The following is a 24,255-nucleotide window of genomic DNA, read 5'->3' as shown; positions in this document are numbered from 1 at the left end:
AGTGTAAGTATAAAAAAAGACACAGCAGTGCACACGCACAAACACTGTCAGCAGGGTAAAATTAATCAGGTTTGGATGGCAAAGATTACTTTAAATCCTGATTATGAGGCAGAGGAGGGGCGAGGACAGAGAGACGCAACACATTTTGTGAGATGTTGATGAGACTCTGCACAGTGTGTGGGTGTCTGAGAGGACATCTTTTCAAACCTCAAACCTTTAGGTAGCTTATTTAGCTCATGTTCTCTTTAAAAAGTTAAAGATTTTCAATTTCTAGCACTTGCTAATCTTACAGGACTCAACAAGACAAGTAAATCTTGCTTTTAAACTGTGATTTGATTTTTTTTTTCAACATTCTAAGACATGTTTGTGTGTTCTTGCCGAGAGGTAGATGAGAGGAGTGATACCGCTCTCATGTCTGTACATTAAATGTGAGTCTAGAGCCAGCAGCCATTTCGCTTAGCTCAGCATTAAGACTAGAAACAGGGGCAAACAGGGAGCCTGACTGTCCAGTGGACTGACAAAATGCTGCACACACAAAAAATAGAATATTGGAAATGTGCTCTTGACAGCCTTTTTGAGTTTAGAAAATATCTGACAAAATCCTTGATGTTTAATACTGAAATATTTTAAATTCAGACCTGAGACAATACATGCTTTCAACTGCTACATGTCACTTAACGATCAGTAGAGCTGAAACAGCACACAGTAAAGTAGAGAGCACCCTACACATTCCATATTGTTAAGAAAGTGGAGGATTATTTATGAAAATACAAAGAAGGCTTTGGTGCAACAAATACCTTGCGTCATGGTGACATTCAATAAACAGACATGTCCATTCATAAATAAGATAATACTTTCTCACCGGCTTGTTAACCAACCTGGGATAATAGCTTGATCCGATGTTACGCTTTAAGTCCAGAGCAGGTTTTGTGAGGCAGCTTGCACCCAGAAGGGGAACGGCTGAGAGCAAAGTGAGGGTACCAAAAAGAGAACAAACAGTCAAACAACGGGACTCACTGTAGGGAAGCAGGTCCAGTCTCTTGAATCCCCTTCGGAGGACTTCGTCGTCTGTGCGCACGGGGTCTGCAGCTTTTTCCGAACACCACAGGAAAGACACACGGAAAAAGGTATTGGACTGAATGGATGATGTTGTTTTTGTGTTCTCAGCAGGTACTCAAGACAGAAGAAACAATTATTCAAGGAGCAGTCGTGAAATTGTTAATTTTCCTGACACAAAGGACACTTTCATAGAGACACATGGATTTTCTTGCCTTTGTCGAAGTTGATAACTTAGGGTCTCAAAGGTCACAGACATAAGTACAAGTGTAGGCTACTTCTATAATGGTTGAACCCTTGAATTATTTTGGAAATCTTGGAACACTTGTTTGTGAAATTGGTTTAGGAAAAATGTAGTATAGGGACACTGTAAGAGTCAATTCTGTTATATTCCTCTGAAATCCTTCCACTCTCAGATGCCTGTGTGGTATGTCTCAATTAGCCTGTGTGTGACCGTGTGTTTTATTAATATTGTGTACAAAGACCTGTTCACAAGGATTCACACAGACTGACCTTATGGAGACTACATTTTAATCCTCATAACGTCAATCACGTGTCTCTGTAAATCATTCATTCTCGGGTTAAGAATATCAGTATTAAGACAATTTAGCATTAATGCACATCTACTCATGGACGACAGGCTCGTGTGATGTAAACATTAATGGTGTCCTCCTTGGCTGATCTGTAACATCCCCTAACTCAGTGGTGCTACATGAGCTAGCTGTAGATGCACGCTTCCTTCTGCGTGGCAATGCAATTGGCGGGTGTAGTTTGGTAGAGAGAAAATAGTTCCTACATGAAACTGCTCACAACAAGGTCTGTGGATTATCTTGAGTAACCAGATCATGATATCTGGAAAGAGACATTGCCTTTGAGCTTTTTAAATGTAATTTATAATTGGGAACTGCCCATTGGTTCGACAGCCCATTGTTCCGACCATATTAAACTCATTGTTCCGAAGTCCGTTCCGAAATCATCATGATGCCTTGTGGTTAAGGTCTGGTTAGGTTTAGGCACAAAAACCACTTGGTTAGGGTCAGGAAAAAATCATGGTGTGGGTTAAAATGAAAAAGAAAGTGACAAACACATAAGCCGTGAGCCTGCTCCACCTCAAGCCGGTCGCGGCGCACCATACGCCTGCTGCGAGCCGTTCAGCACCGCGGACAGTCGGACTAATGGGATGTCAAACCAATGGGCTGTCGAACCAATGACATGGATCCATTTATTTGGCGCTTTGAGCACCACAAGCTGAGTGCCACCTAGTTCCATTGTATTCGAGAGAAGGCAGGCATCGCTACGGCTGATATCTCCAACACTTGACAACTCACACCAAAACAATCTAGACTGATAAATAGCACTACAGCTAAGAGGAAAAATATGTATTGTTGATTGTGGGGGAAACCATCCCTTTAAAGCTACACACTAATTCATACTTTTATATTAACATTGTATGAAATTACTATATGTACGGTAATATGAAAGGAGTGATAGGAATCATAATTATGAACCCTGAGACATCTTGTAGTTGCTCTCAGTTCCTCGAAGCGTTTTAGCAAGTTTCATATCATCAGTTTGGTTTCATAGCTCACATCTTTATTGTTTTGGTTCCTTCTCACTGCTCTCATTAACCTCATTTTCATCAGCAAACAAGTTCCAAATCCCATCTCTACACTACCTGCCCAGCACCAAACAAAAGCAAACGGCTAGTGGACATAACAGAGCATTCAGGAGCTAAACATATTTCCCTCAAGCTAAAAAGTGATTAAATATTGGACATTTGTTAGGTGACCAGAAACTCCAAATGAATGCTAATGTACCAGTATCTGCTGCATGTGCAATTAGCCAACTAGTTTGCTAACATGTTAGCCGAAAGGTGATTTCATGTCATGTCAGTGTTTTCAGCTTGTTGTGCTGCCCCCAAGTGGACAAAAAATATATTAACGCTAATGCAGCTTTATGTAAAACATGATGTCCTCACACAAATGACAAAAACAACGGCATTACAGACTCGTCACAATAATAAATACTGCAGTTTCCTGATAATTCGTCAGTAATTGTAAAACTTTAAAGGCCTAAGGGTCTCAAAATATTGCTTTTCTGCTTTGGATTTTAATGCTAGGCTCATGAATTAATTGTGGGAACCCACTGGCCAATATTTCAGGGGTTCCAGGGTAGCCAGTGGACATCTGGGCCAAGACTTTGTATGCCTTGCGATGGTCATTTTAACTAAAATCTATAAACAGACAAATGAAGGCAGATCAATATTAAAAGGCCAATAAAAAGCTAAATTGTCATTAGACAATAGCTGATGGGTTCAGACACTGCATTTCGTCTTTTCACACAGACTGTTAATTTGCAGCTCAAATGTGATTGATCATTACTACTTGGACAACAAACAGAAAAAAGAACGCTTCAATTACCAAATTCTTGAACGTTGCCTACTGATTTTACACACATATTGATATCTGTTTTTATAGATTAGTCAACCATGAGCTTGTTTTGTACACAGCATACCTGAATGAATATTAAATTAATCAAATAATCCCACTGACAGATATTCATCTTAACGGTATAAAAATCCACTCTTTTTGATGCATCAGAATCCTTTGATCAAGTTTTACAAAATGGCTCCTAGGTAAAGCGTTTCTGTTTTTACATGTGACCTATGGGGCACTGCCACTTTAATGTGGATGAAGCTAACCGTGATTTGACATGATTACAAAGCCATTTCAGAAATGACTTTCAGGCATCTCTGTCAGGTCTGTTTTATTGGGCCCTGGTCTGTGCTCATGCTAAACTGGCTGCCATAGAAGCAAGTATTTTATCTTGGCATGTGTGTTTCCTCGTTGTTTACACTTTGCTCAGGCGTACATGTGTTTGTGTGTTCCTACAGGGGAGGAAATGAGCACTGGAAGATTTCGAAGTGGTGGGAAAGACAAGTGCAGGTAAGATCAGAATCCCATACGTACCTCTTCTCGTTTGTCCTGTCATGGTATTGCAAGGGTAAAGAGTGAGAAAGAACAAGAGGGAGAACATGGTGATGGAAGTCATTGTGAGAGAAAGCACAGACTTCAGTCTCAAATGAGTGTATGTAGAAACCAAGAGAGTCCAGAAAAAGGTGTATAACCCTCCTGTGCAGTATCTGAATTGCCTAACCTTCATAAGTAGCTTTGGGGCTGCAGGTTCAGAGTCTTTCTCCAGAGGTCTGTGATAAAACTTAAATAGCCTCCCATTCATCATTTCTCACTGGACTGGTGAACCCCCCAGGTTATCCACTTAACACTCCTGCTTGCAAAAGAATGTGCCCTAAGTCTTTGCATGTGACAATGTTACACAAAGTGGCAGGGAGAACTGGGGCACCCAAGATTAGCATTTTTTATTTTGTAAGGGCCAATCTCTTCTGGTTGTTTTGTTTCCTATTATCCCCCACAGCGCCAAAAAATTAAAACGCTGCTGACTTTCTGCCATGAGTTATTGTTTGAATGCTGCCACCATACCAGTGACTCAATTAGAAATAATTTTATATGAGTAGTTATAGATTATACAGTCATTTACTTATATAAAGTGAAGGATACATGACTATCCAAAATTAGATTCAATTTTGTAATCCCCAGAATAATGCAACATAACAAATGTCCATTTCTTTTAGAAAATTTACCCACATGACAATAAACACAATACCTTTATGATATTTTGTTTTAATATTATTACCATATAATATTCTATTCTATCCGTCCATAGTGACAGAGTCAAAGATCCATCAATTAAAGTTTTCTGAGCCCATTTTTATTTGTAGGTCATCAAATACCGACACTTTGTCCAACACGTTCTCCAACCTTGTCACATATTGACATTTGGTCTTGGACTTTCCATGTCCAGATATGACATGCAATACCCTGGGTGTGTTGGTTGTTGACGTTCTTTGACACTGTGTCAAGTTCTGCCTGTTATATGCACTGTTTTTACAGGAAATGTATAGTTTACATGCTGTTTCTTTCAAAATAAATGCACTATGTCAGCACAACACTGCAAACAGACGTTTTATTTCCTTCAACAACAAACGCACATGGTTGGACTTCGGCAACAAAAACACATGGTTAGGTTTAGGAAGAAAGAACAGGGTTTGGCTTTAGAATCTTACGGGTTGCGAACACCTCTCTCCCAGTTTGCTGGACCCATCCACCGCACCTCGCACCAACCCCACTCGGACTTTTCACCACCTTAACTTTGGTTCTTGTCTCGCCACGTTTCCCCCTGACGCCGCCGGTTACCAGTATACTATAACTTCAACTGGCCGCATATCATGCTGAAGTTCAAGAACAGCTGTTTTCGTTGGTGTCTGACGCCAGAGGTCACTGCCCTAGCATCAGATTTTGCCAATTTCAGAGTGAATTGCTTTGCCACACCCATTGGTGTGCAAAACCGACGCCAAAGGCACGCCAGACGTCATTGTTTTCCCAATTTGAGGACATTTTTAAAATGTTACACCTGTGCCACCGATGATCTCGTCCTACCGACTGTCCCGCTTATACAGACAATGTTTCGGCACTGTTACTACATCCGATGCCAGCTTAAAGGCAAGACAACTCTGTCCCTCTATTTTCTATTACCTTTCATAAAGAACAGCGAGACTGCATGATGGTGTGAAATTCTGCCTTGAAGAGGCAGTGTGAAACAGGCTATAGAGATGTGAAAGAGTGATTCTCATAGAAACTGCAAAGGGTGCCCTCTGTGTAGGTATGACGATTTTTCAGGGGAAGAGGATATATTAGGAATTTTATTCCAAAAAAGGCTGCCAAACACAAACTGGGAACAACCGTAGCTCATATTAAGTTCAGTTCTCTGAATTAATGAAGCCAGTGTGCAAAACAGTCAAACAGTACTGTGTCTAATCCTAGTCATTTTCTTACAGACACATTTGCCAATACTGGCTACTTAATTCTGAAACTAAACTCTTTGTCCAAAGTTAAAAATACCTCACTGCATTCAGGGTGTGGAAATCTTTAAACCATTAAGGATTACCGGAAATACTTTGGAATTGCTGATTGCTTCATGAATCCAAATCTATTATACAATTTGTCCACCATTAACTGTTCTGAAACACTTGTTAGTTAGAATTATTTAAGCTTTTGTTCTTAGGGGGAAAAAAACCCCAGCAGTGTCAGTGCTTACAAAATGGCATTTAACCCCCCGCTTCTCTCTGGGTTTACAAAGATAACCTTTCACCTATATGAGGAGAGATTGGATTGAGGCCAAAAGAAGCTAATGCCATTGTGTGCTGCCGTCCTCTTGTTAATGCGTGACTGTAATTGCAGGGTTACATGCATTGTTGAGTGGACTCAGCTGATAGAGAGAGCGCTGGCAGTAAACCTCTTAGGGATCTGAGGGTTATTCAAGTCTTGCAACACTACTCACAACGATGGAGGGTCAGCCTCCAGTCCTCCTGTGCTATTCTTTGTGACTACACACACTTACAGACAAACACACACACACACACACACAAACGTTCACATGCCCGTCTCCTGCCTGCGATTAACGTCCAAATCTGACTCACTCTTGCCCACATTCCTGAGTCGACCCCACTGCTTTGTCAGTCGTTGCTCCATCGCTGCTTGATCACACGGGACTCTACCAGAGAGAGGGTTGCACCAGTCCAGACAAACGTCACCCTGGGCTTTCGAGCTTTTCATCCTGGCCAGTTTGGAGGAGTTAAATCACAAGCTGCCTGAAGAGAGATTTGACTAACAAGGAATCTGTTCACGTTACTTCCAGTGGCCTGAGCAGAGTTGGCCACATCAAATGGATGCAACCAAACCAACTAAAGAAGTCTGAGAGAAAACAAGCCAAGGGAATTTTCTCCACTGGTTTTCTCTTGTTTGCCCCAGAAGGACGGCACCTTAATTTTCTATTTGAGTAAATAACCTTCCTGACCTTTCGGACATACAGGTAACAAAGCCAACACCAGGTACCAAAGATGGACCCCTTTACAGACAGTCCACGTGTGCGCTCGGACAGCATGAGCAGCTCAGCGTCTCAGGGCTCAAGGACCAAGGTGCTTCTTCGCCAACGTTTGTCTCAGCTGATGACCTGCATAGAGGACATGAGCTCTGACGATGAAGCCAGTGAGGAAGTGTCCCGCTCGCTGGACGAAGCGTTTCATCTCTGCGGGCGTTTCATTCCCACAGACGCATTCAGGTCGACATGTACATGTGCAAGTTTTGCAGATACGAAAGCAGGAAGTGTTTGAATTTATTGGTTTCTAATTTAAGATTAAAGAAATGTAAACACTCAAAAGTAAATATGATATTAATGTTATGTTATTATTAATGTTCCTCTTTATTTCGGCTATTTTTACTTTAGCTTTCCATTGTCCAAGGGCACTAACAAACAGGGAATGAAATGAAATTGGAATGAAAGTAGAACTTAATACTGGCTAGGAATGAAACGGTTTGTTTTCCAGTATAAGTATTTGTAGTATTAAATTTGCACACCACCAATAATGGAAGTCAATAACTCTATCAATTACACTAGTGTTTAGAGTGCTCCAGGGATGATGTCTTTTGCCAGCACAGAAGTTAGCATCGCCCTAGTTCCCTCAACAAAAAAACAATTGGGTTTTTCCATTGGATTTTCACATTTTGTTCAGCAAGATATCACAACTGAACACCACTTAGTGATTTTTGAAGCGTAAATGCAATCACCAGAAGTAAAAAGCTCACGTTAGGCTATAAACAAACTACACTATGGTTGCATGACTTAAACCTCGCCACCATAACGAGGCTGTCAAGCCGTGTTCGGCGTGATGACATATCAGTTTTAGCCACTTGTTGGCAACTGCATTTTTTAAGGTGTGTAAAAGCTTCAGTATTCACGAGTGGGGTATTTACTTATTTCAGCCATCTAAACAAAACCCATTAAAAAACCCATTAACGTTAAGACGAGAACCATGTGTGCTAACATGCTAACTCTTTTCAGCTTTTTGAGAACTCATTTCTTCAGTACTCTATTTACAACAAGGAAAATGTAGTATTGCAACATATATTTGTCAGTATTTTCTCTTCTCCCATCACCTCAGTCAATTATTGTCATCATCAAATACTGACAGGCTGCACATGGTGACCTGGAATGTGGCCACAGCTGAGCCTCCCGAGGACGTCACCTCTTTGCTGCAGCTAGACGTCCAGCCCCCCACAGACCTCTATGTGATTGGGTGAGAAATAACAATTTAACTCTTAATGGGAGTGATGGATAAAAGTGTCTCTTCTACTGCTTTGGTAAGAAAAGAAAAAAAAAAAGATTAAACAAAACAACAAGCTTTTTTTAAAAAAATGTTTGTGTTGGTGTGTGTCAGCTTGCAGGAGGTGAATGCCACCCCTATAAGGTTCATCTCTGACCTGTTAGCGGAGGACTCCTGGAGCCACGTCTTTATGGACACACTGGCACCCAGAGGCTTTGTTAAGGTGGGATAGGATAGAGGGCGTTTGAGTGCTGTGAATTTCCATGTGTGTGTAAAGGAAAAACAGTGCCTTAAAGGTTACTGTATGTCTCCGAAAAGTTAAGGGGCCGCATAAAAATCCTTAAATACTTTATTTCTTTTTGACATTGTGTAACTTACAGTTTGAGACTTTAAAGTAGAAATAAAGGAAAGTATTCTAAAAATACTGAAAAATTACATTTTAAAATGATTAATAAAATCTGCCTCCATCTCTGTCTAGGTCAAATCAATCAGGATGCAGGGTTTGCTGCTGCTGGTTTTTGCCAAACAAATCCATCTCCCCTACATCAGAAACATCCAAACCACCTACACTCGTACTGGCATCTTTGGCTACTGGGTAGGTCATCACAATGGGAGTGCTGGTCAGCCCTGAACCTTACAGACAACAACACGGACGGTTAAACTCTGCACACCAGGAATCCCGTTGGCATCAAATGCTGTGGAGTTTAAACACATTATGAAAGGCCTTTTGTGTTTGTTTAGTGGAATGTGCCGCAGCTTTGACGAGCAAAGAACACAAACACTGGTGCGGTACACCGGGGCAAACACTTGCAAGACAAATAATCTCATCCGAGTTCAAGGAAAAATACCATCTGACTGGATAAAGGCCAAACTTTTTTTAATCCAAAGTAAAACAAAGGGGTGTTTTTGTCAGGCACCTACTCACATTTTACTGATTAGTGTATAAGGGAGTAAAACATTATGATGAAAGTATATGACGGCCATTCACGTGCTGAATGATGTGCGCGTACCGAATCACATACTTTTTACTTTGCAGCTGCTTTTAAAAGTATGTACTGTTGCATGCAGCGTGCACACAATCTGGACATACTCCTGTCTCGTAATATTACACCCTGAACTTTGACCCTGTTGCTTATATATCCGTTACCTTGGACATTAAACAAATGCCACTTACAGAGCTCACCAGAGATAAGATCAACCCAAAGAGCTCTGCTGCTGTTACTTTGTGATGTATGTGGTTTAACTTTTACACAGATTGTAGAATCTAACATATTATATTTGTGACAGTGAATTTACATCTGCAGTTCTCTGTCATTGTCATTTTCATAGCTATGTCCTTTTGTTGTTTGCAATATTTATGATTATTTTGTAAATAATCAATATTCCTATTATTACCATTGGACTGGTCATCAGTTACTTGAGTGTGCTGTCATCTGTCATTGCCACTTCTGACAGCTGTCAATCACCCGTCAAGCTGTCATCTGTTTGTGGCTCAGTCAATGTGACGTATCATATGCTGTGCAGAGGATTCTGGGTCAGAATAGCAAGAGAAACATGCTGGCTTGCAGACTGCAAAGTCGGACCGGATGTAGTTGAACATCCTGGTATTTTTGGCATATTGCATCTGACATACTATGTATTGGGACATACTAAATCTTTTTCTGGCATATAGTACGGTAGTATGGGTTTTGGAACGCACAGTATGTTTCAAAGTTGTTGCAGCAATTTTGGAGTTGATACTATTTGTTAGACAGATTTGGTGCTTAATTTAAGCATTTGTAATCACTCAATAATTGATAGAAATGGTCAAAAATCCCCCCAAAATACTACATTCAGAAACCTTGAGGAACATCATAGAGATTAAACATTTCTCTAAGGATTGCATTTTTCAACGACTGGATGGTGAGCATTTCTCTTCTGGAAACTGCTGAGAAACTCCCTTATTGTCAGTTTACCTTTTCCATACATTTTCTGAATGCTGTGGGTCTCTTGTTTGTGGCTGCAAAGTTTCATGAGGCTGTGATTACACGAGAGGTCACAATAGGTAATTAAGTGGGCATGTCTGTAAAGAGGAGACTTATGGGTACCCATAGAACCCATTTTCATTCAGATATCTTGAGGTGAGAGGTCAAAGGACCCCTGTGAAAATGGCCATGCCAGTTTTGCCCTCACTAAAATTTAGCCTAACTTTGAAGCGTTATTTAAATCCCTTCCCAAAAAGCTATGACGTGGTTAGTACAATGGATTCCTTAGATCTTTTGTTTTTATATGATACCAGCATCTTCGCTCTAGCTTTAAAATTCAGCCCCTGAAAGACATTACTCCCACAGTGGAAGAGTTTTAACCACAGTATATTTCATTTTCTAATAAATACTGCAGTAAAATGAATGTATTTTTGCTATGTATAGTCTGCATTCATTATTTCTAAAAGATAAAAATATGACGTATTCCTCCCTCTGTTATCTCAGGGAAATAAAGGAGGAGTCTCCGTGCGTTTTTCCTTTTATGGCCACATGGTTTGCTTCCTGAACTGCCACCTAGCAGCCCACGTGAACTACGCCCTGCAGCGCGTTGATGAGATTGAGTACATCCTGGAGACACAAGACTTTGACATCACTGACACCCCACAAGTCCGGGATCACAAGTCAGTACACCTACTGTACAGAGAGGTGCACACACACACACACACACACACACACACAGCACTGAGGATTATTGTATAGCAGGTAAAATAATGCTCCGTCCCTCTCACACAGGGTGGTGTTCTGGTTTGGCGACCTGAACTTCCGTATTGCAGACCATGGCTTGCACTTCCTGCGCTCGTCCATCAACAGCGGACGCCTTAATTTACTGTGGGGCAAGGACCAGGTAATATACCAGAATATGCCCACATGCACACACACACACAGTATCACACACTCACTAATTTATTTAATGTCCCTGCAGCTCACTATGATGAAGAAGAAGGAGCCTTTCCTGCAGGAATTTGAGGAAGGGCCGTTAAATTTTAAGCCCACCTACAAGTTCGACCGTAACTCTGACACCTATGACACCAGGTAACATGTGCCACAAACAAATATATCACACACAAATACGCAACACATTTCTTCAGTTTCATCTGGGCTCTTGTTTCCGTTTGAATTTTGTACAGCACCCCGAAGACATGGTTGGGTTTTAAGTAAGATGCTCTCTAAGTTTTTTGTGTTGCATGCCCCACATTCCCTTATTTCTTAGCCACTGCATCATCTGTCCTTTCCCTCGAAGCTTTTGCCACCACATCTTAAGCTGACACGACACATGTAACCCCTGAGACACCAAACAGGAATCCACAGCAGTAATGTGTAAATAACACTGGGAGCAGCTCCTCTTGTGAGTCATACCCATCCCTGACACTAGCACCATGTATGTGTCTCTCTCAGAAAGAGCACTTTGGCACTGCCCCTAACCATGTACAGACCCAGGCCCCTGCAGCGCTGCAGCACCACGCTCTTCTTCCTCCTCACCTCCCTCACCTGGGGGCTGCTCTCTGTGTGGCTGGGGGCCTGGTACAGGGAGCTAGACCCGCCAAGGTGGGTGTCTCCACAGATATAAGAGGAATAAGAGTGGGCCCCATATTACAGAATAGGCTCCATGAAGATTTAAGACAATCACAAAATCACTGGAGACACTGATATAAATGACAAGACCCAAAGAGGTTTAGTAAACATAATAACCTTGATGAATTTCAGACATGCTCTGCAAATTAATTACAGCTGAGATAACCTCCTCCTGCACCCAGCACCCCCCCCCCCCCCCTTTGTTCTGGCATAATGTATGCATGGCTTTATGTGCATATACATAAGCTGTAATCCCATGTCAGTTGGGGATGTGTTCTTTAACAGCATTGTCTCTAACATGTCTGTATGATTATTATGAGCATCGTTAGTCAGGTTGACACAAAAGGGAATGTGACATATCTGGTAAGCGTTTAGAAACAGAGAATTCAACTCATTCCCAAATAGGAAACTGTGTGATCAATACTTGTCTTTGCTTTGCTCAGTGGCAAGAAGAGGAAACCTGCCTGGACTGACCGGATTCTCTGGCGCATCAAACCCAAAGCCCCGCCATCAGAGGATGATGATGATGATGATGAGAAGGCATCAACGTCTACTGATGATGGGCTCGATGAGTACCCACTCCTGGTCACTCAGGACAAGTACACCAGTGATATGAGCTACGGAGTCAGTGACCACAAGCCTGTGATTGCAACCTTCAGTCTGGAGGTGAGAACAGGGTCACTGTAAAGTTCTAGGACTGTTCATCAGTACATATAAATCTACTTCTGCTGATGCATATTTTTTCTGCATTACGTAGCTCCTTCTCTTTCTTCCTGTCTTTCCCACAGCTGAGGAAGTGCTTTGACACACCACTGGTGCATGTATCTCCTCTGGGTGTATGGAGCGCCGACCATGACGCACTTCTTAACTACACCGTCCAAGAGGACTTCATGTCCTCCACATGGGACTGGATCGGCCTGTATAAGGTACTGCGACAGACAAGGAGGGAAAACAAACATTGTTATACAAGAAACTTTTAAACTCTTGGGGTTGTTCTCCTGCAGGTGGGATTCAAGAGTGCGTCTGATTATGAAACCTTTGTTTGGGTCAGAGAGGACGAGTTGCCAGAGATAAATGAAGTCATACAGGTAAAGTGCGAGTGGGATGTTTATATCATGATTGGCTGAATACTATGTGACTGTTTGCTTGATGTGTGTGTGTGTGTTTGGGTTGCAGATATCTGTGGATAAGGACGAGATCCCTCTGCTGGGCGGACAATATGTTTTGGGCTACTTCAGTACAAACATGCAAAGCATCATCGGACTCAGTGCTAGCTTCCAGGTGAGCTTACCACTATCACAACTTTATTCTTTATTGTATGTAAATGCCTTCTATCATGATTTGTTTACTCAGAAGATTTTTGTATCATCTCTGCCCAATGACACCTCAGACTATGGTTATGATCATCCACTACTGTTTGTATTGCCATAAATTAAAAAAAAAAAGGATTGACTGGCACTGAAATCTGTGATGCCAAACAAAGTACAACATTTCTGTGAGTAATTGTTACTAAAAAAAAAACACCAACAACTAGAGAAGTAAATTCTCATCCTAACTGTTTTGTGCATGTGGGAGGTCAAAAAAATTTGCAACACCTCCAAAAGTAAGGCACATTTCTGACCATATAACTGAACATTCTTAAAGTAATGACATAGTATCTTTTCCTATTATTTTGAGATATTAAGTCATTATTTTGAGAAAGTTTTTCAGGACTTTGGGATATAAATACATTATTTTGAAAACAAAAATCCTATTTTGAGATACTAAGTCATTATTTTGGGATACTAAATCATTTTAGATACTTAGTCATTATTTTAAGATACTTTGTCATTATTATGGGATACTTAATCATTATTTTTGAGATGCTAAGTCATTACTTTTTAGATACTAAGTCATTATTTTGAGATACTAAGTCATTTTTTTGGGATACTAAATCATTTTAGATACTTAGTCATTATTTTAAGATACTTTGTCATTATTATGGGATACTTAATCATTATTTTTGAGATGCTAAGTCATTACTTTTTAGATACTAAGTCATTATTTTGAGATACTAAGTCATTTTTTTTAAGATACCAAGTCATTATTTTTTAGATACTAAGTAATTATTTTTGAAATACTCAGTCATTATTTTCAGATACTAAGTCATTATTTTGGGATACCAAGTCATTATTTTGGGACACCAAGTCATTATTTTGAAATACTCAGTCATTATTTTGGGATACCAAGTCATTATTTTGGGACACTAAGTCATTATTTTGAAATACTCAGTCATTATTTTGGGATACTAACTCATTATTTTGAGACACTAAGTCATTATTTTGGGATACCAAGTCATTATTTTGGGACACCAAGTCATTATTTTGAAATACTCAGTCATTATTTTGGGATACTAAGTCATTATTTTGGGATACCAAGTCATTATTTTGAAATACTCAGTCATTATTTTGGGATATTAAGTCATTATTTTGAGACACTAAGTCATTATTTTGGGATACCAAGTCATTATTTTGGGACACCAAGTCATTATTTTGAAATACTAAGTCATTATTTTGAGATACTAAGTCATTATTTTGGGATACTAAGTGATTTTTTTAGGTACTAAGTCATTATTTTGAGACATTAAGTCATTATTTTGGGATACCAAGTCATTATTTTGGGATACCAAGTCATTATTTTGGGACTCCAAGTCATTATTTTTGAAATACTAAGTCATTATTTTGAGATACTAAGTCATTATTTTGGGATACTAAGTGATTTTTTTAGATACTAAGTCATTATTTTGAGACATTAAGTCGTTATTTTGGGATACCAAGTCATTATTTTGAAATACTCAGTCATTATTTTGAGACACTAAGTCATTATTTTGGGATACCAAGTCATTATTTTGAAATACTAAGTCATTATTTTGAGATACTAAGTCATTATTTTGGGATACTAAGTGATTTTTTTTAGATACTAAGTAATTATTTTGAGACATTAAGTCATTATTTTGGGATACTAAGTCATTATTTTAGATGCTAATTCAATATTTTGAGACACTAAGTCATTATTCACTTTGTCTTCACTAAGTCGTTATTTTGGGATACTGAGTCAAAATGTTGAGAAAATTTCTCAATATAATGACTTACAGGATCTTTCCTTTTTTTATTACACCGGTAGAAATGGGCTTCCATAGCATTGCAATGGATTGTACAGATGTAAACTTAGGTGGCCACTGCAGGTATATTTTCAGTAGTAAATGTGTGTGGCATTGGGCTGTTCAGTTTAATAATCTCATCTTTACTTTGGTCTTGCAGATCCTGGAGTCAAAGCGTGCCGTCATGGAAGGTCTTGTTCCTGAGAACATCAATGGACTCAACTAATAAGAACAAATTCACTGCAGTGCCACATCTTATTCCTCTCCCCCGGAAATTTACACTGAATTGATTCAGTCTGTCAAATGCCCCATAAGATTGACTCCATCATCTGCTGGATCAGCTAATTTACTCATTAACTAATGACCACCACACTGCACTATCACATGGACTGGAAACTTCAGTTTGTTGTTTTCAGCTTTGGAAACAGATTCACTCTTGGTGGAACAGTTTCTCTACACAAAAGGTTTATCGCTGTAATGAGACGCCTTTCAGCTTGTCCACAGGCCTATTTTGCCTGTTAGAGCAAAAAAAAACAAAAAAGAAAGAGTGAGTTAAGTTTTGTTTGGTCATACACTGCAGGTCAACACAGCCCTCGGTCAAATTGTATTTGAAAATACATGTTTGTGTTTTGGTTGGGTCTATACATGAGTTCCAGTTCAGAGGGTTGTACAGCAAGTGTAAGAAAGATCTGCCAATCAAACTGTTGTATAGAAAATTCTATGTTGATGAAGTCAATTCTGGATTACTGGACCCAAGTATCTGAGGCTGAAATGATGAAGATGGGAGAAAGATTTAAAAATCTAATGTACGCATGAGTTCCTCTAAGAACATATAATGTTAGCTGGTGATGAGAACTTCTACAATGAGGTGTTTTGAGTCATATATTGCTTTATAACAAATATGTGTAAAGTATCTGAGATCATTTAAGTCTAATGTGTATTATGACAGACTCTAAAGCAGTGGACAGAATCATGACAAAATTATATTTTCAATTAATTATTTCTCTAAACTTCTTAAATGTAGTTTCTCATAATAGTAAGATACAGGCTGCCTTTTCTATTCCAATGCAAAAAAGATGAATGTTGTCAAAGAATAAAAAGTGTTACAATGAAACTGTGTCTTTTTGATTGACTGATTACAGGTCTGTAACAGATAGCTTAACATTTTATTTTGCAGCAACACCACACAGAGTCAAATTTCTAGCAAGTACTAGTATACTACAATATCACACTATGACATATCCTACAATAAACACTACAGTGATTTTGGGACGTGGTTACTAGCCTCTAATTTAAGAAAGGCTTTGTTCAATTTCTCTTTCAGCTTGTATGTCTACACTCATTCCAGGGGTAGATTATATTCAAAATATTTAAGATACAGATCAGGGTCGTGTGGGTACTTGTGAGTTGGAGCCAACACACCACAACAAGTCATGGATCGGCATCTATGCTGTTTCACTTGGAAAAGCTAATACTTTTAAGGGGCAGCCAAAATATGTCAGTTTCATATTTTAAGTGATAGAAAGGCATGATGTAATGGTCCTATTTTGATAGTGATGAAGGTGTGCATGTGTTATAGAATATAAAAATGTGTAAAAGTCAAAGGAAGCTTAATGTAAAATTATCTATCTATATAATTGTTTTTTTTTTAATATGCTGTATTATTTAATATAAATGTAATTTAATATATAGTATTTTTATGCTGTTTATCTCAAATGTATTATTATTATCTCAAATTCCTTATAACTATTATCATTACTATTATCATTATTATTGTTATTATTATTATTATTATTATTATTATTATTATTATTATTCAATTTTTTTTATTAATTCAATCGTTTTAATTTTATATACTTTATTAATCCCCCTGAGGGGAAATTCAATTTTTTTTTATTATTATTGTCTAAGGGTGACGTCAGCAGAGGACTTACAGAAACATAATAAGAGTGAAGATGAGTAAAGCAGTACGGCAAACCAGCAAAGGCAACAACTGACGACGGTTCTTCCGCACATTACTTTCCCACAATTCCTTGCGCGAGTCCGTTCATTGGCATGGCAACACCGGCTTCTTGGAGGATCTTCTCTTTAAAGGCTCTTTGGTGTTATACACGTGGGGAGTTTGAACACATCGCTACCTCGCTAAAGGTAATGTTAAAATACATGTACGTGCCGATTTAATGTCATATAAAAGTAGACAAAACTGTGAGAGCAAGTGACAAGTATCTTACTGACCTGTGATCGCTGCTTAGAGGAATTAGGTGTCCAGACTGTTAGCTAACAGCAGGCTAGCTGAGCTAGCTTTACTCGTTGATAGCTACGGTTGACATGGGCTAGCTAAAAATAAACCGCTAAACAGTTGATTTCAGGTGGTAATATGGGCCCAGATCTATAGAATAACAATACTAATCATGGTCCTACAGTGTGTTACTCCTAGTTTTGTTTTCTATGATAATATTATTGAGTTAACGTAATGGATATCCTGTCAGGTAGTTCAGCTAACGTTAGCTGCTATAATGTTGCCTTCATGACAGAACGAGAATTGACAACATCTCAAAGTGAACTATTTTCACTCAAAAGGAAGAACTGCTTAATTCTGCAAAATCAACTTTCATGCAGATACAACGTCATGGTTTGGGCTCTAAATAATCCCTGAACCCCAACATGTCAAACATAATGTATCCATCTTTACTGTCTTATGAAGGACTGGATTTGTTCTGCAGAAGTAAGTTTTATATTTTACAGCTGGGAACTGTCATTCAGAGGTCTCCAAACATTAAGACGAAACTAAACATTATTGGCAGTTGCCTGTAGGCGTTTATTTATTTACAGTGTGCACTTATATATAAGTATAAGTATAAGAAGTTTGATTCCACTTCCAGAAATGTAAAGACAACTTACTGTTTATAGGTTTAGATCCAAATCTGAGGATGACGAGTGGGGACGTGGAGCGGCTGCTGATCCAGTTCCAGGATGAAGAAGGAGAGGTTCTGGGTTCACCTTTTGATGTGCCTCTAGACATCACCCCAGACAAACTACAGCTGGTCTGCAATGCACTGCTTCAGAAGGTAACCAGCTGCCATTAAATAACATGGATGTAGGAAATTGTGATTAATCTGCACATGCAAACATTTCACTTATATATATTTAGCTACGTGTCTCAGTGCATCAGAGAGTGGGGTTTAGCATTCAGTGCCAGATGTATAACTATGTATATACAGTGTATGTTGCAATGGCAGTATCACCCACTGTAACACCAAAATAGAAACTACATACAGATTTCATTATTACTGAATTTGCAAACACTTAAATATTCCACAAACACCATCATCACTCAAAGACCTCACAGGCCAATCACTGATTTCTATTTTGACCCGTCACTTAGTTATATAAGTTATATAAAGTTGAAATTTGAAATCCAGTGAACGTCTTGTTTCTGTGCTGTTACTCACTGTAGGAGGAGCCGGTGCCACTGGCATTTTTTGTGCGTGGAGAGGCTGAGGTGGTGTCCAGTCTGGGGTCGTGTGTGCAGGCTCTTGGCGTCGAAACTGAGCAAGTTCTGCCAGTGGTGTACCAGCCTCAGGCTGTGTTCAGGGTTCGAGCCGTGGCCCGCTGTACCAGCACACTACAGGGGCACACAGAAGCTGTCATCTCAACTGCTTTCAGCCCCACCGGCAAGTGAGTAACTCCGATGCAGAATGAACAGCTGGTGCTTGTCATGCTTTTGTGTACTCTCATTTATCCAACAGGGCTCTTGATATAACAACATCTAGAGGAGGGATGAAACTAAAAATTATGTTCTGAAGACTTAAACATGCTGTTAATCAGTTGTCCTTGCTTGTTTCAGATATCTGGCCAGCGGTTCAGGTGACACCACAGTGCGCTTTTGGGACTTGATGACTGAAACGCCCCATCATACTGCCAGAGGTATAAGATCCCTTCTCCAAGGCAGTGTCCTATACATTATGATATAAATGTTTGATTAATGGTCATAGACACAACTGAACTGTATTCTGCTTTATTGAAGGACACACACATTGGGTACTGAGCATCGCCTGGTCACCTGATGGCAAGAAGCTGGCTTCAGGGTGCAAGAACAGCCAGGTGAACTTCTAACACACATACAATGTGATAGTTTTAAGATGTATCCTATGAGCATAATGTATTTATTTTTGTGGTGCTCTTTCTGTAGATCTGTCTGTGGGATCCAGTGACAGGTTCACAGATGGGAAAGACTTTGACCGGACACACCAAATGGATCACTTGGCTCAGCTGGGAACCTCTCCATCTGTGAGCACCCAATTCATCACTTTTGCATTTCTATACATTTCTGCCTATTTTACTGCTGACCTGAAATCCCATTCAGTTGCAGCTTCTGCACTAATATATATTTTACTCATGAAATTGTAAAATTACAACAACTCTAGGCCATTTTCAAGAAAATGGCTTGAATTTCAGGGTCCTGGTCTTGTGCATGCTGGCTCACTGTTATGACTTACTGTGACACTCCAGTAGAAAGGAGTCATTGTTAATGTTATATATAATCATTGTATAATGTTATAACACCTTGCAACAGGCGATAAACCGGAGTTACAGTAACCAAAGAACCTGCACTGGCATGCTGATAAGTTGTAGCTTTTGTGTGCTAACTAATTATTCATGATTTAACTTTTAAAAATGTGAATGTTTCACCTGTGCTGTAGTGGATATTGTCTTAGACTATGGACAGGAATATGTTTTGTTTTGTTTTTTCCAGAAAAAGAGATTGTGACCTGGCTATAGCACCCCCTAGCCCTGCTGTAGCACGTGCCTGTTCTGATCCACCTCTCCCTCTCCCTTTCAGTAACCCAGAGTGTCGGAACTTAGCCAGTAGCTCTAAGGACGGCTCTATACGCATCTGGGACACTGTGTTGGGACGCTGTGAGAAGATCCTGACAGGACACACTCAGTCAGTCACCTGTGTGAAGTGGGGTGGAGATGGACTTCTTTACACTTCCTCACAGGACAGAACAGTCAAAGTCTGGAGGGCCAAAGATGTAAGTGTGTGTGACGCTTCTTTAAATGTTGCTGGCATGGACAGAAGGAGTGTAATGAGAGTGAAGAGACATCTGTGTGTAAGAGCAAGACTTAATGTGTATTTACTTCCCTTTGTGGATAAAGGGTGTCCAGTGCAGGACTCTGCAGGGTCACGCCCACTGGGTGAACACCCTGGCTCTCAGCACAGACTACGTCCTGCGCACTGGAGCTTTTGAACCTGCAACTGCCACTATCAATCCCCAGGACCTCTCTGGACCATGTAAGGATCATGTTACTTTCTTTTGGGGTACAGTGCGAGTGGGAGCATTTGCTACTCGCTGAAGAAGAGGCTTTCTGGTGAAGATGTTTCATCTAACAAGCATTTTTCTTCCCCCCAGTGGAAGAGCTGAAGGAGAAAGCTTTGCAGAGATATAATAAAGTTAGGGTAAGCACTGTTTGTTGTCTACTCTGATGTGTTCAAGTCTGTATGTCCCTTGTATCAGTGCCCTCACTCCTTTTGTCACGCTGCAGGGCTCAGCTCCAGAGCGCTTGGTGTCTGGCTCCGATGATTTCACCCTGTTCCTGTGGAACCCTGCAGAAGACAAGAAGCCTCTGGCCAGGATGACTGGCCACAGCGCTCTGGTCAACGAAGTGCTCTTCTCTCCAGACACCAGGCTTCTTGCCTCCGCCTCATTCGACAAGTCCATTAAAATCTGGGACGGACGCACTGGAAAGTAAGAAAATCTCTTATCATGAATGATCCATGTGTCATACTCCTATTGTCCAGGCGATGGAGCTGTAAGCCTAAGATTTATGTATGTGTGTCACCAGTGTTGGGGTCATCGGCGTTATTCCACAACATCACCTGACATGCACTGTCATGTAGCTGATTGCAAGTTAACAATATATTGTTAACCCTTACATATGCCCCCTTATCAACCACAAACAAGACTCAGGGGAATCAAAATGGCTCTGCAGTGATGGAAAACCATATTAATATATATAATATATAAAAGAGGTTGACCTTCCTAACAAGGCCTAGTGCAAATATTCATTGCCACAAAATAATTTATCAATAGGCATAAATCATGTAATATAAGAGACTAGCCCTCTGGGTTTGGAGAGAGATTTTTTATTTATATATTTTTTTAAATTATATTTATTTAGTGATTACTACATTTATCACCAGTAATACATTAAGTTACTACATTACAGACAAATGTAATGTGATTACACTGTGTGTCACTGTGTAATTATATCTCTGCCTGTGTGTCTGCTTTCCCCAAAGGTACTTAATGTCCCTGCGTGGCCATGTGGGATCTGTGTATCAAGTGGCGTGGTCAGCGGACAGCAGGCTGCTGGTCAGTGGAAGCAGCGACAGCACACTTAAAGTCTGGGACATAAAGACCGGGAAGCTGAACATGGACCTGCCTGGCCACGCTGATGAGGTGAGGGAGGAGAAAGTGATGCTCCCTGACAGTTTTGTATGGTTTGTAGGTTTTTTTCTTATGCCTTGTTTTGGTGTGTGCAGGTTTTTGCAGTGGACTGGAGTCCCGATGGACAAAGAGTGGCCAGTGGCGGGAAAGACAAATGTCTCAGAATGTGAGTGAGATGCCAAGAAGCCATGCTCATACTTAGGTATTTTTCAACCTGGATCATATTTCCCCTCGTTTTTGTGTCTCAGTCACTAACAGGAGCAACAGGTTTTGCAATTGGTCCTGTATTGAGCAAGACTGCTGCAGCTGACAGCCATTAAACAGGCTGAAACGCAACCATTCAGGACACCATCACATTACGTTCACTAAAGGTGCTTGTTTTTGCCACTGACAGGCGCAGATTATTATTGTAAGTGTCTGACATCCCTACAGAGATAGACCTTTTTGTTGAAAAGCAAGATCCCTTTTCTTTTTTTTTTTTTTTTTAACCAGAAACAGCCCTGAAATTGGTTTTGCCAAACCTACCAGACTGCATTTGAATAGACATTAGATTTAGCATGTATAGAGTCAGCATATTTCCACATCTAATTGGGTGAATTAAGGGTTTATTTAACCAAACTAGAGTTGGTCATTGTTGAAACTGTATAAAAGATGAATCAAGACAGCTTTTGTGAGTTTTCTATGGACTTACAACTAAGTGAGTTTTACAATGATAAAATCACTTTGTATTTCAATGGAGTCTGGTGGCTTTGGCAACAGCAATTTTGGGGCTGTTTCTGGTTAAACAAAAAGGATCTAACTCTTTAACAAAAAGTCTGTCTCTGTAGGGATCCTTTCCATAATTGTAAGAGCCACTTATGCACATATTAATCTTTGGTAAAAAATGTCTGTGTTGGTATGGCATATCATATAGGTTCTGCTATTATTTAAGTTTGCACAACAGTTTCTGTATATTACTATAGCCTATAGAAAAGTGAGAATATATCGAAATAGGACATCAAGTCGGTAGTGAATTGTGCGAGATCTAATTTTGGAAAGAACTGGCTGGCCGTTTTTGTTTTCTTTTTTGTATTCTCAATAAACCTCGTTCAACTTTTTCCGGTCCTTGTGTGAGAACTATGGATCTTCACAAAAGGAACAGGAGCACGAGTCAAAACTGAGACACCTTGCAGAGGCACAGGAACTTTGAAATGTTGAAACGGCCATTATAATAATGTTCAATTCAATTCAATTTTATTTATAAAGCCCAATATCACAAATCACAATTTGCCTCACAGGGCTTTACAGCATACGACATCCCTCTGTCCTTTGGACCCTCACAGCGGATAAGGAAAAACAGACAGTCAGACAGTTTGAGCCTGTCAGTGGCAAAGTAAGCACATTGCATACTGTTTTGCGGCTGCAGCCCTCTCGCTCAATACTGGACCAGTTTTAAAAACTGTTGTTCCCATTAGTCACTTAAACACAAAAGCAGGTCAGGGTCAAGGTTGAAAATACTGGAGTTACCCTTTTGAAGTTGAATACCAGTGTTGCCTAATGCGTAACCCTTTGGCTTCGTGGTGTGTTTCCAGATGGAGAAGATAGCCACGCCTCCGTTCCCCTTCCTAACTTTGGCAGAGGATGTCACATCTTCTACTATCAAGAAGCCTGACAGCTGGAGCAGTGGTGGCCTGGCTGTACCTAATCCCCCATTTGGCTTCTTTACACTGTCTGTCAACAATGGCATTGTCTCAAGGAGCTCTAACCCAGTCAGATGCAAATGCACTCTCCAGGTGTGGAACCCATGTGGGAATGTTAACGATGTAACACTGTAAAGGTGTTTAGCTGAGTGGGAATGTAAAGTGGGAGAGTTTATAAGCATCAGAACATCAATCCATTGACACCTTTGCAAGTGGAAGCTACACTGTGAAATGTATGTCAGTGATAGCATCTCAAATTGAAAGGGTTTCCATTCATCTGTATGTTGTTTTGTATACACCAGGGCCCCTGGTATGTAAAGACTGCCTTAATATAGTGCCACGTCCATATGCAGAAATGTATGTATTTAAAAATGAATACATCACTTAAATTTCTGTACACATATTCAGAACAAATGAAATGAGAGGCACACACTGAGTTAAATAAAAGGATTTAACTTTACAAGATGAACTATATACTGCAGGTGACAGGTGGACCAGTAAGGCAACAGGTGGGAGTGTTTAATACCTTCCTCTGTGATGTTAATGCTGACCGCCCTCGCCCTGCAACTTCAGCCTTTAATCTCCTCTGTCCTGCGGTCAGCAAAGCCACAGCCTGCTGATTTTTTTCTGGTGCTGTGGTGAAGCCAAGTGCCACCAGCTCTGAGCTCTCTGATCCTCCATCCCATTGAGGAAAAACCAGGTTCACCATTCCAGTTAAAGTAACCTGTTTTATTCTCTGTATTTAAGCAGCTTTGTGAATATTTGATATGAATAAATATTTACATCACAACTTTTACTTTGTGACATAACAAAGGAAATTGTGTCTACATTATTTGACTCATCAGACTAGGCAACGTTTTTCCAATCTTATATTGTCCAGTGTTGGTGAGCCTGTGTGAATTGTAGCCTCAGTTTCCTGTTAGCTGACAGGAGTGGCACCTGGTGTGGTCTTCTGCTGCTGTAGCCCATCTGCTTCAAGGTTGGACGTGTTGCTGCTTCAGAGATGGTCTTCTGGTTATTTGAGTTACTGTTGCCTTTCTATCATCTTGAACCAGTCTGGCCATTCTCCTCTGACCTCTGGCATCAACAAGGCATT

General features: G+C 40.1%; 2 protein-coding genes across 4 annotated transcripts; both read left to right on the top strand.

Moving 5' to 3' along the window:
* Nucleotides 1-930: 930 nt before the first annotated feature.
* On the top strand, nt 931-16,142 carry inpp5kb (inositol polyphosphate-5-phosphatase Kb). Of its 3 annotated transcripts, XM_078172466.1 has the most exons (14): nt 931-1,127; nt 3,950-4,001; nt 8,162-8,266; nt 8,408-8,516; nt 8,772-8,888; nt 10,762-10,937; nt 11,050-11,161; nt 11,240-11,349; nt 11,445-11,471; nt 12,333-12,555; nt 12,678-12,815; nt 12,894-12,977; nt 13,066-13,170; nt 15,189-16,142. In XM_078172466.1, exons 2-14 carry the CDS (start codon nt 3,958-3,960, stop codon nt 15,252-15,254), a joined length of 1,416 nt encoding a protein of 471 aa, XP_078028592.1. In that variant the 5' UTR covers nt 931-1,127; nt 3,950-3,957; the 3' UTR covers nt 15,255-16,142. The 3 variants fall into 3 exon arrangements, with proteins under 3 accessions (XP_078028592.1, XP_078028591.1, XP_033492827.1); XM_078172465.1 differs by lacking the exons at nt 931-1,127; nt 3,950-4,001 and adding an exon at nt 6,556-7,251; XM_033636936.2 differs by lacking the exons at nt 931-1,127; nt 3,950-4,001; nt 11,445-11,471 and adding an exon at nt 6,557-7,251.
* A 935-nt stretch (nt 16,143-17,077) lies between these two features.
* On the top strand, nt 17,078-23,977 carry nle1 (notchless homolog 1 (Drosophila)). Its single transcript, XM_033637213.2, has 13 exons — nt 17,078-17,176; nt 17,939-18,096; nt 18,486-18,706; nt 18,876-18,955; nt 19,056-19,132; nt 19,221-19,318; nt 19,872-20,064; nt 20,189-20,324; nt 20,443-20,489; nt 20,576-20,778; nt 21,333-21,492; nt 21,576-21,646; nt 23,052-23,977. Exons 2-13 carry the CDS (start codon nt 17,959-17,961, stop codon nt 23,062-23,064), a joined length of 1,437 nt encoding a protein of 478 aa, XP_033493104.1. The 5' UTR covers nt 17,078-17,176; nt 17,939-17,958; the 3' UTR covers nt 23,065-23,977.
* The last annotated feature ends 278 nt before the right edge of the window (nt 23,978-24,255 follow it).

Source organism: Epinephelus lanceolatus, chromosome 11 (genome assembly GCF_041903045.1).
Source record: "Epinephelus lanceolatus isolate andai-2023 chromosome 11, ASM4190304v1, whole genome shotgun sequence".
In the NCBI taxonomy this organism is placed as follows: domain Eukaryota; kingdom Metazoa; phylum Chordata; class Actinopteri; order Perciformes; family Serranidae; genus Epinephelus; species Epinephelus lanceolatus.
The sequence above is the reverse complement of the archived record's forward strand: the minus strand, read 5'-3'. Positions and strand labels throughout refer to the sequence as shown.

Bases quoted from the DNA above. Each gene is read 5' to 3' on its own strand.
- inpp5kb (XM_078172465.1), top strand. From the start codon at position 7,031: ATGGACCCCTTTACAGACAGTCCACGTGTGCGCTCGGACAGCATGAGC. The intron at 8,267-8,407 runs GTGAGAAATAAC...GGTGTGTGTCAG, and splicing joins ACAGACCTCTATGTGATTGG to CTTGCAGGAGGTGAATGCCA. The intron at 11,162-11,239 runs GTAATATACCAG...ATGTCCCTGCAG, and splicing joins TACTGTGGGGCAAGGACCAG to CTCACTATGATGAAGAAGAA.
- nle1 (XM_033637213.2), top strand. From the start codon at position 17,959: ATGACGAGTGGGGACGTGGAGCGGCTGCTGATCCAGTTCCAGGATGAA. The intron at 20,325-20,442 runs GTAAGGATCATG...TCTTCCCCCCAG, and splicing joins CCAGGACCTCTCTGGACCAT to TGGAAGAGCTGAAGGAGAAA. The intron at 20,490-20,575 runs GTAAGCACTGTT...GTCACGCTGCAG, and splicing joins AGAGATATAATAAAGTTAGG to GGCTCAGCTCCAGAGCGCTT.